We start from the raw sequence: 16863 nt of genomic DNA, 5'->3' as shown, positions 1-16863 counted from the left end.
AGCGGACCCAGCTTTCCCGGCTGAATCCTTCCCAGGGTGGAGGGCTGAAGCCAAAGACAGAAATAAATTTTTCAGGAAGGAAAAGGAAATGCTGTTGGAATTAAGAGCCTCAAACGCATTTGCAGCAATGAAATACTAGGAGAATCCTGATTTCAGATGCGTAACCCTTAGTAAACTCCCCTGTCCCAAGTCTCCTGGGCCGTGATCCTCTCCCCACTCACATGGAAACCGGCCAAGAGAAACTGTCCAAAACTGATGCCCTTTGATGTTTTAATACTCTGGTTCTCCAACAGACATCTTCACATGAGCATACATAAGCAGGCATCAGGGGCTCCAAAAAAGAAGCTCCGAGTTTAAATTTCCTCAGCTGCTTTGTGACTCTGCCATGACCCTAGCTCAAAGATTTTTCCAGAAGAGGGACAGAAAGTCCCAAAGGAGGGGGGAAAGCATTGTTTCTGAGAATGTTCTGAAACAGGCTGAAGAACTGAACAGCAGAGCACCCAAGGAGCATCGAAACTGTCTTGTCTTTATTCTTTCCTGTCTTGTTATCTGTCATCTTCCCCTAGACGGGGCCTTGCCTTGCTTCCTGTGGATACCTGTTGCTGTTGTTAGGTGCTGTCAAGTCGATTTTCAACTCATAGAGACCCCATGTGACAGAAAAGAACGCCTCATAGGGTTTTCTCAGCTATGATCTTTACGGGAGCAGACAGGCAGGTCCTTTTCCTGCAGAGCTGCTGGGTAGGTTCAAACTGTCATCCTCTCGGTTAGCAGCTGAGTGCTTAATCATTGCACCACAAGGGCTCCTAGTGTCCAGCAAAGTCCCTGTGATATGGTGGGTGCTGCATATATGTTTGCCGATTGACCTAAACCACACAAGTGGAAGAAGCTAGAGGAGGAAGAGGGGGTATGTGGCCCAGAGGCTGGGGGTCAGCTGGGTGTGCTGCCTGCCCAATAGCTGGGTCTGCTCATCCTTATCTTATTCAGCTACTCAGGAGGCGGGAGCCGAGAGGCAGATGTCCAGCTCTAATGCCAGTGTCCAGAGGTAGGAACTCAGGCACTGGATGAAGTCTGCAGTCTGGCCACAGGTATGGCCTCAAAGACCCCACGACTTGCAGGTGATCAAGGGGTCTGGCTGCATCCTGGTGTCTAAGAAGACTACAGGTCTGGAGAAAAGGGAGGGCTCAGAGTCTGCCTTAAAGCCTACGGGTCCAAAGGTAAGATGTGGTAGAAGGCGCAGGCTGGTGAGTTAACTTGGCTGGAAGGAGCAAGTGGAAGCCACACTTGGCGGGCAACCCTGGCTGAGTGGGGAGTGAGGTCTGTAGAGGTCACTGGGCGGGGGAGCTAAAGGACAAAAGGTTTGCCATTGGGAAGGCAGGGCTGTGGGCACTGGGTAAGACGAGTGGGCAAAGGGGCCTAGCTGCCCCATGCAGATTCCTGAGTCCAGAGGCAGGCTGTTTCTGGCCTTGGTCGTCCTGGGGGACTAAAAGCAGGGCACCTCTGCACGGCAGGGTAGCAGGGAAAGGCAAAGGCATAGAAACACTGTGTGCACGGCAATGCCAGCGAGACTGCTGGTCAGGATGGCAGAGCATGCGAGCCGTGATTACAAGGGCCTTTTACCGTCATCACCTCGTGTGACCCTCCAACTCCAAGGGAGGGGGCTGTACTGGTTCCATGCCCAGAGTGGTAAATGGGTCCCCTTCAAATCACAAGCTGTAAGTGGCAGAGCCAAGAGTCTTTCAAACTCCAAACTTTGGGCCGTTTCCCAAATCTAACTAGAGGCTAATTTCATCAGGACATAGAAAGCAGGAGCTGATAACCACGGGTGGGAGTTCAATAGTTGTTTGCTAATGGACTCCATGATGGGCCAGGAAGATGGTGGCAGGTGGCAGATTTGGGGAGGGGCAGAACCATGGGGTAGAACTATCCTGGGGGCGGTGGGTGGGTGGCTATTGCTTGAGAGTTAGGGAAAGAGGCCAAGCATGGAAAAGCCAAACTCAGGAGGCCACTCCTCTCTCTCCCCCTGAGTTTTAGACTTTCACAATAAGCTGGCTGCTGGGGCAATGTACTCAATCAAATCCCCTCTGCCGAGAAAAACAACTGAGATCACTGGCTAAGGTTTCTGGCTGGCATTTCTAAGCTTTTTTTTTTTTTCTTTTTTTGAAGCATTATTTTTACTTCTTTAGCTTTCAAGGTAGTCAGGTATTACTATTACCATTATTATTGTGCATTAAGTGAACGTTTACAGAACCAATTAGTTCATACAAAAATTATTTCATGACCTTGGTTTCATTCCCCACAATGTGTCAGCACTCTCCCCATCTCTGCTCTGGTTTCCCCGTTTCCTTTAGACCTGATTTTCTACCTTTTTCTGTCTTCTCATCTTTGCTTTTGGGCAAATACTGCCCTTTTGATCTCCTATAATTAATTGTCCTGAGGAGTACCTTCCTCTTGGATGTTATTGTTTATCTTAAGGGCTTGTCTGTTGTTTGGCTGGGAGGTGTTCTCTGGGAGTAGCTTCAGTTTCAGGTCAGAAGGGTATTTTTGGGTCACAATCTCAAGGGTTCCTCCAGTCTCTGTCACACCAGTAAGTCTGGTCACTTTTGTGAATTTTATTTTTCATTCTGCAGTTTTTCTAGTGCTCTGTCTGGGGCCCTCTGTTGTGATCCCAGTCAGAGCAGTTGGTAGCAGTAGCCGGGCATCATCGAGCTCTTCTGGTCTCGGGGTTCATTAGTTCTTTGAACTAATTGTTCCCTTGAGTGTTCGGGTTTCTTAATTCTACTTTGCTCCAAGTGGTTAAGATATCAATGGTTGTATCTTAGATGGCCGCTCACTTTTCTAAGCATTTGAAGTGAACAGGAGCAGAGTAGGAAGGGTAGTTGGAAGGCTTTTTATGACTATTTTGTGACAGGAGAACAATTTGAATTTGTGTGAACCTGTATCGTCTTGTTCCTCTGTCCAAAGTTCTAGCAACAGAGACAGTGAGGGAAGAATAAGACCGGAATTCTGAAGGCCAGGAGAGAAGTGATGCATGGACGTCAAGAGGGACAATATGCCAACTTTTGCCCTGCACTAGCCTTCCCTCTAAAAAAGAAAAGCCAGTTGCTATGAAGTAGATTTCAACTCACGGGGACTCCATGTGTGTCAGAGTAGACCTATGTTCCCTAAGGTTTTCGATGGCTGATTTTTTGGAAGTAGCTCACCAGGCCTTTCTCCCAAGGTGCCTCTGAGTGGACTGGCAGCTCCAATCTTTCAGTTAATGGTTGAGTGTGTTAATCGTTTGCACTATGCAGAACTCCAGCCTTCCCCAATCCTATTTACTACAAATGAAGAAAACATGCTACCCAAGGACAGGCATGTATGGGGAAGGCATGACCAGGGGCTGGTTTATGCTTCCTAGCAGAGCTGCTAAGGCCTGGGAGTGACAAGAAGGAGATGGACTCACAATAAGGAGAGGGCAAGTGTGAGGAGGAAGGAGTAACCTGGAGCAAGGCAACTGCTGTCTCTCTTCACCACACGGACATCAAACAGACAGGAAATTCCCCTGAACCAGGACATAAAAGTCAATGAGCAGGAAGAGAAACACATGATGGGCTGCCCCTGGCACCTGCGGGGGCAAAGGAGGGCAAAACCGCTGGACCACAGCGGAGGGGGAGGGGCAGCCTGCCGTCTGTTTCCGGGTAGAGAGTTTGCTGGAAAGCCCAGTCTGAGCAGCTACTGACTAGACTCCTGCTCTCCCAGGCCTCCTAGAAAGGAAATAAATTAAATGAGGAAAAGGAGGGGGAAGGAGGGAATCTCCCTCTGGATTTTTTTTTTTAATTGTCTTGCTGTGATTGCCTATTTAAGCCCACCTGGCAGAAACAGGAGTAAAAACACTTCAACCTCCTTAGGGGGCCCTGAGAGAAGGCAAGCTGAAAGCTGAGCTAGCAGCAGGGAGGGGAAGCTGGGTGTGTGTGTGTCTGTGTGTGTCTGTGTCTGTGTGGTGAGGAGAGTGATGGTGACAGGACTTCCCAGGGCAGGAAGCCATCAGACTTCCTAGGAAAAAGACCAGCAGAGAAACTGGGGGTCAGGTGAGGGCCATGACCAATGGGGACAGGGTCCCTGGATATCCGGCCTTCAGGGAGGCTAAATGTTCACAAGATGAGATAAAAATTTAACTCTATGAGGGTGTAGAAAATGACTTTCCTTATCTGTGAAATGGGCATAATAAGCGCACCTTCTGTCCTAAAGCTATTCTGAGGAATAATTGAGGAAACACAGAAAGGACTTAAAATAAGACACTCAGATGGTGTTACAGATTGAATTGTATCCCCTAAAATGTATTGGAATTCTATCCCCTATAGCTATGGATGTAATCCCATTTGGGGATCTGGTTTTCTTTGTTATTTTAATGAGCCCAGATCAGTATAGGGTGTGTCCTAAACTTCTGAGTTGTAAAAAAGAGCAGAATAAACAAATGCTACCTGAGGATGAGAGGGGCAGATAAACCTACACAGCCCGGAACTCTCTAGATGTTGAAATAGACAAAGAAGAACTTTTCCCTAGAGTCATACCCCAAATTCAGACTTTTAGCCTCCTGAGCTGTGAGATAATAAATTTCTGTTCTTTAAAGCCTTCTTTCCGTTACAGCAGCACTAGGTAACTAAGGTGGTTATCATCCTAATCGTTATCTGTCCATCCCAGACAAGGGCCATACGCCCAGTAGTAGTAACCAGTGAGTATTACCAAAGGCTTGTTTATTCCACAAAATGAGCTGCCTAAATTTCAGAGAGACCTGTGACTCCTGAGTATAGAGAAAAGGGCCAGCCTCGTGGGTAATGACAGACAAGTAGCTGCCTGTGTGGTGACATGGGGGGTATAACACCCACCCCCATACACACCTGCTACCACTAGAACTGAAACTCTCATCCACAGTTGGGTTGACTGCCTCTAGAAACACACGCATTAAGCCACTATTCACCCAGCAGGATCCATTTCTCCAGTAGAGACCAGGGCCTTGAGGAAATGGGGCAGAGAACAAGACACCTGTGGTGTTGGACAGGCCCCCTGTGGAGGGGTTTCTGTACATTCACTCAGCAACAGGAGAGTCTCTGGGCAGCAGAGGGTACTGGGTACCTGGTGAAGGTCCCAAGACAAATCTCCCCCGTTCATTCTCTCTGGGGTCAACCGCTGAGGGCAGAAAGTCTGGGAGGAATTTTGGTGAAAGGTGGATTCTGAAACACAGGGTGTATCTGAGAACTCCTGAGGGGAGCCTTAGTATTAACTGTCTGCTTTCTCAGAGCCAGGGTTTCTCAGAAGGCCAATGGTCACGACTACTGAGCCTGCACCTCAATAAAAGCAGCTCACACTTATGTGTCCAGCAGGGTACATCTCATTTAGTCTTTCAATAAGAAATTACTGCTTCATCTCTATTTTACAGGAGAAGAAACTGAGTCACAGGAGGGTAAGTATTTTTTTTTGCCCAAGACTGCCTAGCTAGAAGGTGGCAGACTAGAATGTAAGCCTGAGTGCGTTCTTAACAGCTGGTGCTATCTGCCTCTTCAGGACTCCTGCCTCTACCTCCCCAGGGCCTATGCCTTGGCCTGAACTCTCACCCTCCTGAGGTCCTGGGTTGCAGAGAAGGGCTCCAAGGAAGCCCGTCTTTCCTAATCAGGAAATAGTGCACCCATCTAGCCAAACAGCAGTGAGAAGAGGGAGGTTTCTGGAATAAGGCTTGGACACTTATTAGAAGGCACACACAGGGTCTAACTGGCTCTCAGCTACTCTGTGGATGTAGCAGAAGCCTTACCTCAAACAGTGTGAAAGATGACACCACTGAAGAGCTCTATTTCAATACATATTTAGGAAGGACCAAGGCCTTCCTTAAAAAATTGCTGTATGCTGTTGAGTCGATTCTGACTCATAGCAACCCTACAGAACAGAGTAGAACTGCCCCATGGGGTTTCCAAGGAGTGGCTGGTGGATTGCAACTGTGGACCTTTTGGTTAGCAGCCTGAGTTCTTAACCACTTCACTACCAGGGCTCCCTTCATTAAACAATACTACTAATATATTCCGGAACTGAAGCAGCTCTAACCCCTCCCTCTAAACCAGTTTTGCAAATAAGTCCCCAGAATTAACCACCCATCAATTTTCTTCTCAGGAAGTGTTGTTGTTAGTTGTCGCTGAGTTGATTCAGACTCACGGTGACCCCATGTGTGCGGAGTAGAACTGCTCCATAGGGTTTTCAAGGCTGTGACCTTTTGGAAGTAGATCGCCAGTCCTGTCTTCCAAGGTGCCTTTGGGTGGGTTCAAACTATCAACCTTTAGGCTAGTAGTCAGCACTTAACCATTTCTGTACCCAGGGATTCCTCTCAGGAACTACTATGAACCTATTTCATCTTCTTTTCTATTCTTAAAGTATAAACTGTTCTTCATCATTTATAGGAGGCTAATTTCAAGAATTAGTAAAAATAATAGTAACAGCATTAACCAGGAGATGATCCAGAAAGGTCTAAGCAGGAAGGCCTGTCAGTGTTGATATACGTTCACCTTCAAAGGCTAGAAGGGGCCACACAGCTAATATCAGTACCTGGTCAGGAAATGGCCAGCCTCCAGATTTCCTGGAGAAAGAAGGGGAAAAAGGTAATATGGGGAAATTAAGAGAAACTTCGCTTCCCATAAACTGAAGACCTCAGTTAATCTAGGAAAAACAAAGTAGAGAGATGAGCTGAGACACCGGTCAAGCCTTCTTGTAATAGCGGTCAAGCCTGCCTTCCTGGAATAGCGGTCAAGCCTTCCTGGAATAGTGGTCAAGCCTTCCTGGGGTAGTGGTCAAACCTTCCTGGAATAGTGGTCAAGCCTTCTTGGGGTAGTGGTCAAGCCTTCTTGGGGTAGTGGTCAAGCCTTCCTGGAATAGTGGTCAAGCCTTCTTGGGGTAGTGGTCAAGCCTTCTTGGGGTAGTGGTCAAGACTTCTTGGGGTAGTGGTCAAGCCTTCTTGGGGTAGTGGTCAAGCCTTCTTGGGGTAGTGGTCAAGCCTTCATGCGTGGGATTTGCCAATCTCTAGCCCGGGCAACGGATTTGTTCTCTAAACCTCAGTTTATTCAGCTGTAAAAGCACAGGGTCAGTGACAAAGAGGAAGACCTTCAACAAGACAGGCTGACACAGTGACTGCAACAATGGCCTCAAACATAGCAACAACTGCGAGGGTGATGCAGGACTGGGCAGTGTTTTGTTCTGTCGTGCATGGAGTCACTATGAGTCAGAGATGACTCAATGGGACCTAACAACAACAGTGCTAAAAGGGGGAACAATAATAAGAGTTCGTCCACGTCGTAGGGCTATAGGGAGAACTGAAACAGATCGGTCACATGAACCGCTTAGTAGCACAAGCCCTGGTACACAGGAAGTGCTAATAAATGTAGGCTATCATTACTGCTGTTGTCGTGTTGTGATTTGGAATTCCCAACCTAGAACTCATGCTCTGGTGGCCATCACAACTGGAGCAAGAGGGCTCACATACCAGCCACCTCTCCCTGGCAGAGCGTTCTCTGCAGAGTGCTGATCTGTCAACTGTATAAACTCCCTGAAATCTGGTTGTTTACATCCTAGTTGAATCACCAGTTTCCTGCACAATTTGTCCTCAGCTGGCTTTCCTGATTTCCTACTGTAGGCAGAAATTCAAAATGAGCTAATCAAAAGTGGATGTATGTTCTGCAATGGCGCCCTGCACAGCGACACTTCCTGTGCCAGAGCAGAGCAATTCAGGGGTGATGTAAGAGCAGAGGGGACAAAGTCATTCACGTTCTAGAACCCACACCAAACAGGATGCTTTGGAGCAACTACAAGTCAAGTCATGTGGCTCTACTCTCCCCACAGGTCACAGTGTCAGTAAGTACACAGTAGGGCAGCCCAGACACCTGCTTATTAAGCTTCTCCTGTTTGAGGGACTGCTGGCTCTGCACTCGAATTCCACTCCTTGGGATATGCTATGGGAATGACTGAAAAACTGTTTTGTCGTTGTTGTTGTTAGCTGTTGAACAGTCAGCCCCTGACTCATGGCTACTCCTACTCATGGCACAATGGAACAAAATGCCCTGTCCTGCGCCATCCACGTGACCAGTTGTGGATCAGACCATTGTGATCCATGTGTTTTCACTGGCTGATTTTCAGGAGTAGACTGCCAGGCCTTTCTTCCTCATCTGCCTTTAGTCGGAAAGCTCTACTGAAACCTGTTCAGCATCACAGCAACATGCAAACCTCCACTGATAGAAGGGTGGTGGCTGCCCACAAGGTGCACTGACAGAGAATCAAACCCAGTTCTCCTGCCTTAGAACTCAAGCACTGAACCACCGATTCCTCATGAAAACTGTTAGTCCCCCTTTAAGTGGGTCAAAAGTCCTGGCACTGACATACTTACTTCCCAAGAGTGGCTCTTCATGCCCTTCTGATGGGTCACCATCCCGTCCATCCAGTGTTTTACTCATCTGCTGAGAAAAAAATTCGCCACCATCTCCCTCTGAGTGTAAGCTGGGCTGCTTGGTGGCGAGCATCTGCCCTCTTGGATCTTGGCCAGACTCTGGGCTTCTGTCCATCCCTGCCTGCATGCTGCACACCTCTGCAGCCCTGGGGTTCTCATTATCCAGCGAGGCGTGGTCCCCACACTGGCCTGGCACGTTTCTCACATCTCTTGGATTGGCGGTGCTGCTGGCAGTAGGCACCAGAGGGCTGCTGCCTGCTGAGTTCACAGGGGAGCGGTACTGAGGTATAACGCCAACAAATTTCAGGCCCCGACTTGCGGCCTCCTGGATCTGTGAGGCAAACAGAACGAAGGCGACATGTCAACGGGGTGTTCTATGAAGGGGAAAATGTGCATTGTCCAAGGCATCTCACCTGAGGCCTCTGAGGGTATTTCAGCTTGAACAAGAAAAACATGGGGCTGGCTGAAGGAGGTGCCCTGTCATCAAGGCGGTGCCTGCACCACACCCTTTAAGATAGCATGGGGTTTGTGTTTTTTGTTTGTTTGTTTTAACTGTGCTATCTGATGGAAAAATAAAGCATCTGGCTATGAGGGGTTGGAATCACTTCTCTTTGAAACACTGCATTAGTCCCTATTTTCCCATTGCCATCGAGTCGATTCTGACTCATAGCAACCCTACAGGACAGAGTAGAACTGCCGGATAGGGTTTCCAAGGAGCAGCTGGTGGATTCAAACTGCTGGCCTCTTGGTTAGCAGTTGAGGTCTTAATCACTGATCCACCAAGGCTAGTTGTTTTGTTTTTTAGGGCTAGAAAAAGGATGAGGTAGAAGGGAGTTTGAAAGAGGAAATTCATTTTGGTAGGAGTTCATTTTTTTTTTTTTCTTTCTGATGAATCACTGAGTTACTAACAATGAGGCTACTGTATAACCATACAAGGAGCCCTGTGGCACACCGGTTAAGCACTCGGCTGCTAATCAAGAGGTTGGAGGTTTGGACCCACCAGCTGCTCTGCGGGAGAAAGGTGAGGCAGCCTGCATCTTTACACTAACTACCAGATAGCATTTTATGATCCAGAGAACTTCATCTTTTAAACAATTGTTTTGGCAAAGAGTGGCAGAAGTAGGAAAATTAACCTATGCAGAAACTGATGAGCACATTCCCTACAGAAGGAGAAATCTGATGGACTTCTGGTTTCATGGTTTCACGGTACTCTCAGGCCTCAGCTGTCCCGCAGGGACCCAAAGACCACGCCCAGCCCACGGTATTACTCTGGCAGGCTCTTCAGCATTCAAACCATGGTACACACCAGCTAGTCTAGTTAACCAGATAACTGTTTCTTCTCACTTCCCTGCTCCTGCACAAAGGGGGACTTACGTCCACTTGGAGTATAGTGGCACTTTAATGATTCCCTCCCTAAACAACACCCCCAGACAATTAATGTTAGTACTGCTAAGCTGGAAAGAGAAATTGGAAGAAATTGCCTAAGAAAAATCAAGCAACAGCCAGCCAAATCTAGATGATGGGTTTTAGGGGACTTTCCAGGTAAGGACGCCCAAATCACTTTACAAATAAATAAGAAGGTAGAGACCTCAGAGCTCTCCAAGTCTTAGTCACCAACCCGAATGGATGACATCAGAAAAATATGAGGCACCTTCAACAACCATCTCCTGTCATTTGAGAATTAGTAAGAAATAACAGCATGGAGCTATTCTCTCTAAAGGAGAGGCAAGTCTTGGCAGCCCTCCTTGATGAACAAGCTTAACTTTAAGCAGAAAGTTGCTTTAGTTCCACACTGCACATCTAGAAGCTCATCTAAAGCAGGTACAAGTATGCGGCCCAGTCTTCCCATAAAGTCTAGTCTGTGACAGCCATAACAATAGTGACAGTAGTCATTGCCATCTACTGCAGACTTGCCAAGTGCCAGGCATCTTACTAGATATTTTACGTAAGTTGTTTCATTTAATCCTTCAACAACCCTGCATGGCATCATCATTTCCATTTCAGATGAGGACACTGAGGCCCAGAGACAACTAAAGTCATAAAGCAAGCAGTGAATAGCCAGGGTTCAATGCCAGGTCTGCTTTGGGCCAAAGGTCACTCTCTTAACCACGTAAGCAAGTGGAAACAACTCAAGGGACCAAGTACATACACGTCCATGGGCATGTCTGTGTCCACAACATGCCCATGGTTAGCTCAATTCACTCTTCAAACATCAAAAAAAAAGTCATCCTTTTCTTTCCAAAAATCATGCTTCACTCATTAATCTGTGATATCTATCCACTTTCAGAAATTATTTTGGAACGCTTCTAAAAGATGACATAGGTAGCAAAAGTTTTAAAAGGCAAAAGAGCAAGAATTAAATAATAACCAGGGTGGGGAAATCATTACACCAAAGAAACTTAGGTTAAGGGAAGCTACAGCATACAAAGCATAGCTTTGACCTTCCTGGCAACAAAGGCAAAGAGAGAAATGCAATAGTTATTACATGCCTTAAATGAAAAGAGGAAACATGCCAGGTCAAAAAGAGAGAGGAATAGCTTGCTAGCAAAGACAAGAGGAATTTGTTGTGCAACTCTTATAAAGACACAGAGCAAAAATGTGTCTTTGTTAGGTATTACAGAAAATAGGGAGGCATTTTCTTAGGCCATTTATAGTCCTAAGCCTTAACAGAAGGTGAAGGCCTTGTGCCAAAGCATAGATCTGTGAAGACCTTTGCATGTGGAGCTAAAGTGAAATAATCTAGGTAATCTGACAGAGATGGCTAACTGCAGCAGATGGCAGCGTTCTAAAGTGTGTCAGAGCCTGAGAACGGGCAACTTTTAGTACTAACTTCTCAAGTTCCCACTGTAGTGGAGAGAGATGGCTTTTCTCTAGTCTTTAGGGTTGTGAACAAAAGGCTGCCAGCCTACGATTCCTCAGAAGGGCTTGGGAAAGTTGGCTCTTCATTTAGTTCTAAACGTGTTATCCAAATTCTCAATGCACTGAACCTGTAATAAAACTAAGCTATAACTAAATGTCTGCAAATTTCTACATTTGAGAAATAATACCAATTTCCAGATGTAGCTCTCACAGAAAGGGCAGTTAGCTATTTCCCCCCAAGCTGCAGGCCTGTTTTAGTTCTTGCTGTCTGTCTTCCTCCCTAAGACTCTGCAAGTCTGAGTCTCTGAAGTTGCTTATCATGCCTGAGGAACAGGTATGCTTTAGGCTCCAGCCTTGCACCAGCCCCTGCTACACTCTGTCTCACCACAGAGGAAACAGCTATGACTAAAAAAAAAAGACTACTGAAGCGTTTTTTTAAAAACTGGTTTCACTGATGGCTCGACCACAGGCTGGTCTCAACTGGAGTCATGGAAACGCATAGGGTTGAAGGCAGAGCGGTCTGGCTTGGAGTCCCAGACATGCTGCTCACCAGTCTGGTGAACCAGAGTGGGTTACATAAGCTTTCTGTGCCTCAGTTTTCTCATCCATAAAATGGGGGGAATTCATATTCTCATTGCAATTGCTCCAAAGACTAGACATTACGTATGGAAAGTGCACAGCAGGTCAGGCACAGAGATCATCACTGTTGCTCCAACCTCCCTTCTTATGAGTCCAGGGCTTCAGTGGCTCTATAGAGAGGAGAGGCATCCAGAGCTGGGAGTGAGGGCTCTGGACACAGGCCATTGTCCTAGCTTTCTCCTTCTTCATCAGGAATTGAAGATTTTTACATAAATCTCACTTGTGCCCTTCTCCAACAAAAAACCAGACAACCATGCCGTTCACCTATTGTATTGTAAGCTTATACTCTAGGTCAGTGATTTTCAATGTGTGGCTCCTGGACCAGCAGCGTCAGCGTTACTTGGGAACTTGTTAGAAATGCAAATTCTCAAGTCTCCCTAGGCCTGCTGAATCACAAACTCTGGGGTGGGGCCCAGCCATCTGCTTTAACAAGCCCTCCCCATGATTTCTGTGCACCCTGAAGCCTGAGGGTCATTGCTTCAGAATGTAAATTTCATAAGGGCTGAGATTTTTGTTCACTGCTGTGCTCCCAGAGCTAGAATGTCCGCCATATAGTTGCTGTTGGGTGCTGTGGACTTGATTCTGGCTCATGGTGACCCCATGTGACAGAGTATCAGTGCCCCATAGAGTTTTCTAAGTCGTAATCTTTACAGAAGCAGATTGCCAGGTCTTTCTCCTGTGAAGGCACTGGGTGGGTTTGAAGTGCCAACCTTTGGGTTAGCAGCCAAGCGCTTAACTGTTTATTTATTATGAAGGAGTAAATACACAAATTAAAAATATATATATATGTATGTGTCCTCTCCCAGGACGAGCTCCTTAAAGGTAGAGGTGGAGACAGATTAATTTTTCAGGTCTAGAATTTAACATTTATTAAGTCCCTACACTTGTCCAGGAGCCCTAGTGGCACGGTGATTAAGAGCTCTGCTGCAACCAAAAGGTTAGCAGTTCAAATCCACTTGCCACTCCTTGGTAACCCTGTGAGGCAGTTCTACGCTGTCCCATTGGGTTGCTATGGGTCAAAATCAACTTCACAGCAATGAGTTTGGTTTTCTGACACTGGTCCAGGCCAGTAGGTGCTGAGGCACAAAACAGGGGTCCTGACCCTCAAGAAGACTCAGCCAAATATTGTAAACAGATGTGAAAAATAATTACAAGAGCAGGAATCAATAATACTTACAGTATTACAAAATTAAGATTCTAAACTTTATAACTTTATAGCTACTGTATTAAGATGACTATGTAACATACATGCAAAATATAACCATAAAACTGTGCATGAAAACAGTCACCAAAATGAAAACAGCAATATATGTGGGGAGTGGGGTTATGAGGGATTTTTTTTTCTATTTGTGTGTTGTTTTTCAAAATGCATCTAAAGAGCATGCATATTAGTTTTATAACTGATCAAAGTAAATATTTAAAAAATTTCTGACAGAGGGTTATGTAATGGATGTAAAGGTACAGAAATGACAGGCAAGAAAGTGATTATTTCTGCCTGGAGGGAAGCTGAGAAAAGCTCCTCAGAGAAAGTCAGGGCTGTAACAAATGAAATGATGTCATAAAACAGGAAGAGATGAGGATACGGCTGAACTGATATACGTCTGCTCTACCATAAAGAATTCAAATTCAACTCTTGTTTTCAAAATACTGTACTAGGCACAACCTATTTGGGAGCCAAATCTGCAGAAGGTTTTGAAGGACGATTAGGTATTTAACAGGAAAATGGAGGAAGGGAAGAAGGGTAATTCGAGTAAAGGGAAAGAAGAATCATCAGGTACAAAGTACTGACTGTGTGCAACAGCATGGTATGCTGAGGAAATTTCCAGAATAGTTCTGGAACATGACAAGAGAAGCCAGGGGTGCCCGGAAATGAGGCTAGAGAGGGAAGTGCAAAGCCCGGTCACAGGTATCCTTGCATTCCGGCTCATAGTGACCCCATATGACAGAGTACGACTGCCCCGTAGAGTTGTACTCAGGCTCTGACTTCACCCTGCTGGTCAACACATCCCCAATTTCCCACTACAGTAATTCCAAGACTGAGAGTCTGAAGGCGAAGCACAAGAGTTCTTTGAATGCACATCTTTTATCTTAAACATCAATGCCCATTTTGTACCCTGCACTATAGCACTTACTGCAGGGTACCACAATCTTTAAAACAACGCAGAAGTTAAACACTGCCCTCATCCCAAGCCGTCCAGGGAAATTCATGTCTTAGGAAGATGAAATAACTTTGTGCATAAATCTTTGTCTGCAACTCTGCTTACTTCTTTCAGTGGATTCCTGGAAGTGGAATTACTGGGTCAAAGGACATTAACATTTCAAAGGCTTGGTATAGGCTGCCAAATTGTTTACCAGAAAGGGTGAGCTGTCATTTTTTAACCAGAAGAGCATTTAGATTTTATGAAGATCAATATTTGGCTAGATTGTAGAGGTCCTGACTCTTCTGGTTTCCTACGCTAGCCTAGTTTAGGCACTTTTTTTTCTCTGTAAAGTCACCTAACTGCATACAGATAGCTAAACTGGGTGTTGTTTGTTCTCACTTCTCCTGTGCCATCAGAACGGTGGGCACTAGGTGGTATTCATCAAGGTTCAACGTTAGCTGCCAGCTCTTCTCACTCATACTCCCCTTGGTAACTTCCTCTTTTTGCATGGTTTCTGCCATAAAATATGTTAATTATTTCCAAATTTGGACCCCCAGCCCTGACTTTCCTCTGAGGTCACATAGCCAATAGTCACAGCTGATGGGCCCACCATCAACCTCATCTCTAAAACTGGGTCACAGGTATCTTTCTCAGCTCTTCCCTTTCTCTAATCCTGTGTATCTGCTTGCCACATCCTACCAGATTTACTTTCCAATGTTTCTGGAATCCCTCCCCAACTCTCCATGCATCTAAGATCCCTTTACTTAGAGGCCTCGTCATCTGTTGCTGAACTCCATCATTATTTCCAGCTACATCAGGGTCTTCGGGAGCATATGGATTACATCAGTATGGAAGAACAAATGATGAACACCCAGGTCACCTTGGTTGTGGGGTTCCCCACAGGCTTACATGCATGCCCACAGAACTTCTCTAATAACTGGGATTAGTTAACTAACAACTGCTAACATGTGTACTTTTCTTCTACAAAGAACCTTCACATACATTATCTTAGGCCTCAAAATAACACCTTCCAGAAGAGGATCAGGTTCAAAGAAGGTTCCATGGCTGGTCAAACTTCACAGGGCTAGACCAGAGCAAAGCCTGGATTTGACTCTGAGTATCCTGAGTCCAATCTGATGATCCCTTAATATATGCTTTCCACTTTATATGATCCATCCTGTGCCAAAAAGCCCAGTCAAAGATACTAGTTTAAAATGAAATATACCCTCAGCCACCTTCTTCTCGTATCCCCAGCCTTTAAAAGCTGCCCCAATACTTCAATGAGTAACAATTGCTGGATTAGGCACCAGAAATTAAGTATGGCTATTTTCAACTGATACCCAAGAATTCATTCAACTGTTCTATAATGAATAAGAAGAAATTCCTTAGTAATTATATTTCCCAACTTAATACTGGAGCTTATGATGTGGCAAAGATGTAATATATTTGTTTTTTTAATTTAGTTCTATAAAAAGTCTCAACTGTTATAAGAAACGATGTCATCTTTGGTTATATGTTTAATGACATCAGTTTTATTAAAACAAACACAAGACATTAGGATAGTCCCCAAAAGTCTAGGATGTATTGTCTGCTACTCTACTTTCAAAATGAATACCATGCTGCTAGCGATGGGTAGGAAGGTATACATTGTCTATGTACATGCTGGTACTCATATTTGTTTTTTAGAGTACATGCATTAGTCAGGGTGAAATCTGTTTTGGGGAGATGACACATGGGTTGGACTTAATAAGAATGGAAGCTACGTAACATTGAACAAGGGGCAGAAAAGGCTCCTGTGACAAGTCAATAGGAATTATGATGGCAAGGGTGAAGGGTCAGAGATAGTTTCAAGACCATTTTGCCTGAATCTAATGAAGAAGGAAAGCAGATAGAGGAATGAGGACAGCAAGATGGCACAGGGCAGACCGATGGAGGTCTCTAAACCTGGCTCGGAATGAAATGAAGAGATGGCCAACGGCTCCCAAAAAAGCAGTGAGAGTGTGTTTGCCCCAAACAGAAATCAAGACCCCCTAGGATGTAATTTGACATTGATTCAAGGTCCTGGGGGAGAGGCTGGAGTGAAGCAAAAAAGTTGACAGAGGTCACTGTTGCCCAAGTAAAGGAGATTTCCCCACCATGTTTAAGGAGAGTTACTACACACTGTTATTGTTTACCATCGAGTCGATTCCAACTCCATGGCAACACCATAAGCACCCACACTGGGAAAGGGAAATTAAATATTTAACTGGTAGATTTATTTTCTACAAGTTATAAGTATTTTCTAAGTTTATGTTGAATTTCATAGAATACCTACAACTAATAAGCTTTTAATGTTGGGACTCAGAAATTTACTAATATTTAAAAAAATATATACCTGTGCTATCTAATATGGTAACCACTAGCCACATGTGGCTACTCAAGTTTAAATTAATTCTAACTAAATAAAATAAAAAGTTCAGTTTTCCAGTCATGCAAGCCACATTTCAAGCGCTCAGTAGCCACATGTGACTAGTGGCTAACATATTGGACAGCACAGATATAGAACATTTCCATCATTATAGAAAGTTCTATTGGACAGTGCTGATACAAGCCATACTAGTTGCCACTGAGTTGATATCCACTCATGGTGACCCCATGTGTGCAGAGCAGAGCTGTTCCACAGGGTTTGCAAGGCTATGACCTTTTGAAAGCAGATTTCCAGGTCTGTCTTCCAAGGAGTCTCTTGGTGGGTTCAAACTACCAACTTTTCAGTTAGTAGTTGAGCATTTA

General features: G+C 45.3%; 1 protein-coding gene across 4 annotated transcripts in view; it reads right to left on the bottom strand.

Moving 5' to 3' along the window:
- RFTN1 (raftlin, lipid raft linker 1) overlaps positions 1 to 16863 on the bottom strand; it is a 238266-nt gene that overhangs the window by 67747 nt on the left and 153656 nt on the right. For all 4 annotated transcript variants that reach the window (XM_049870669.1, XM_049870671.1, XM_049870670.1 and 1 more), the window contains one exon: positions 8396 to 8786. In XM_049870669.1, coding sequence (XP_049726626.1) covers positions 8396 to 8786 — 391 coding nt within the window. The remainder of the gene's footprint in view (positions 1 to 8395; positions 8787 to 16863) is intronic.

This window comes from Elephas maximus, chromosome 27 (genome assembly GCF_024166365.1).
Source record: "Elephas maximus indicus isolate mEleMax1 chromosome 27, mEleMax1 primary haplotype, whole genome shotgun sequence".
In the NCBI taxonomy this organism is placed as follows: Eukaryota; Metazoa; Chordata; class Mammalia; order Proboscidea; family Elephantidae; genus Elephas; species Elephas maximus.
This window is presented reverse-complemented; position numbering and strand designations above follow the sequence as displayed.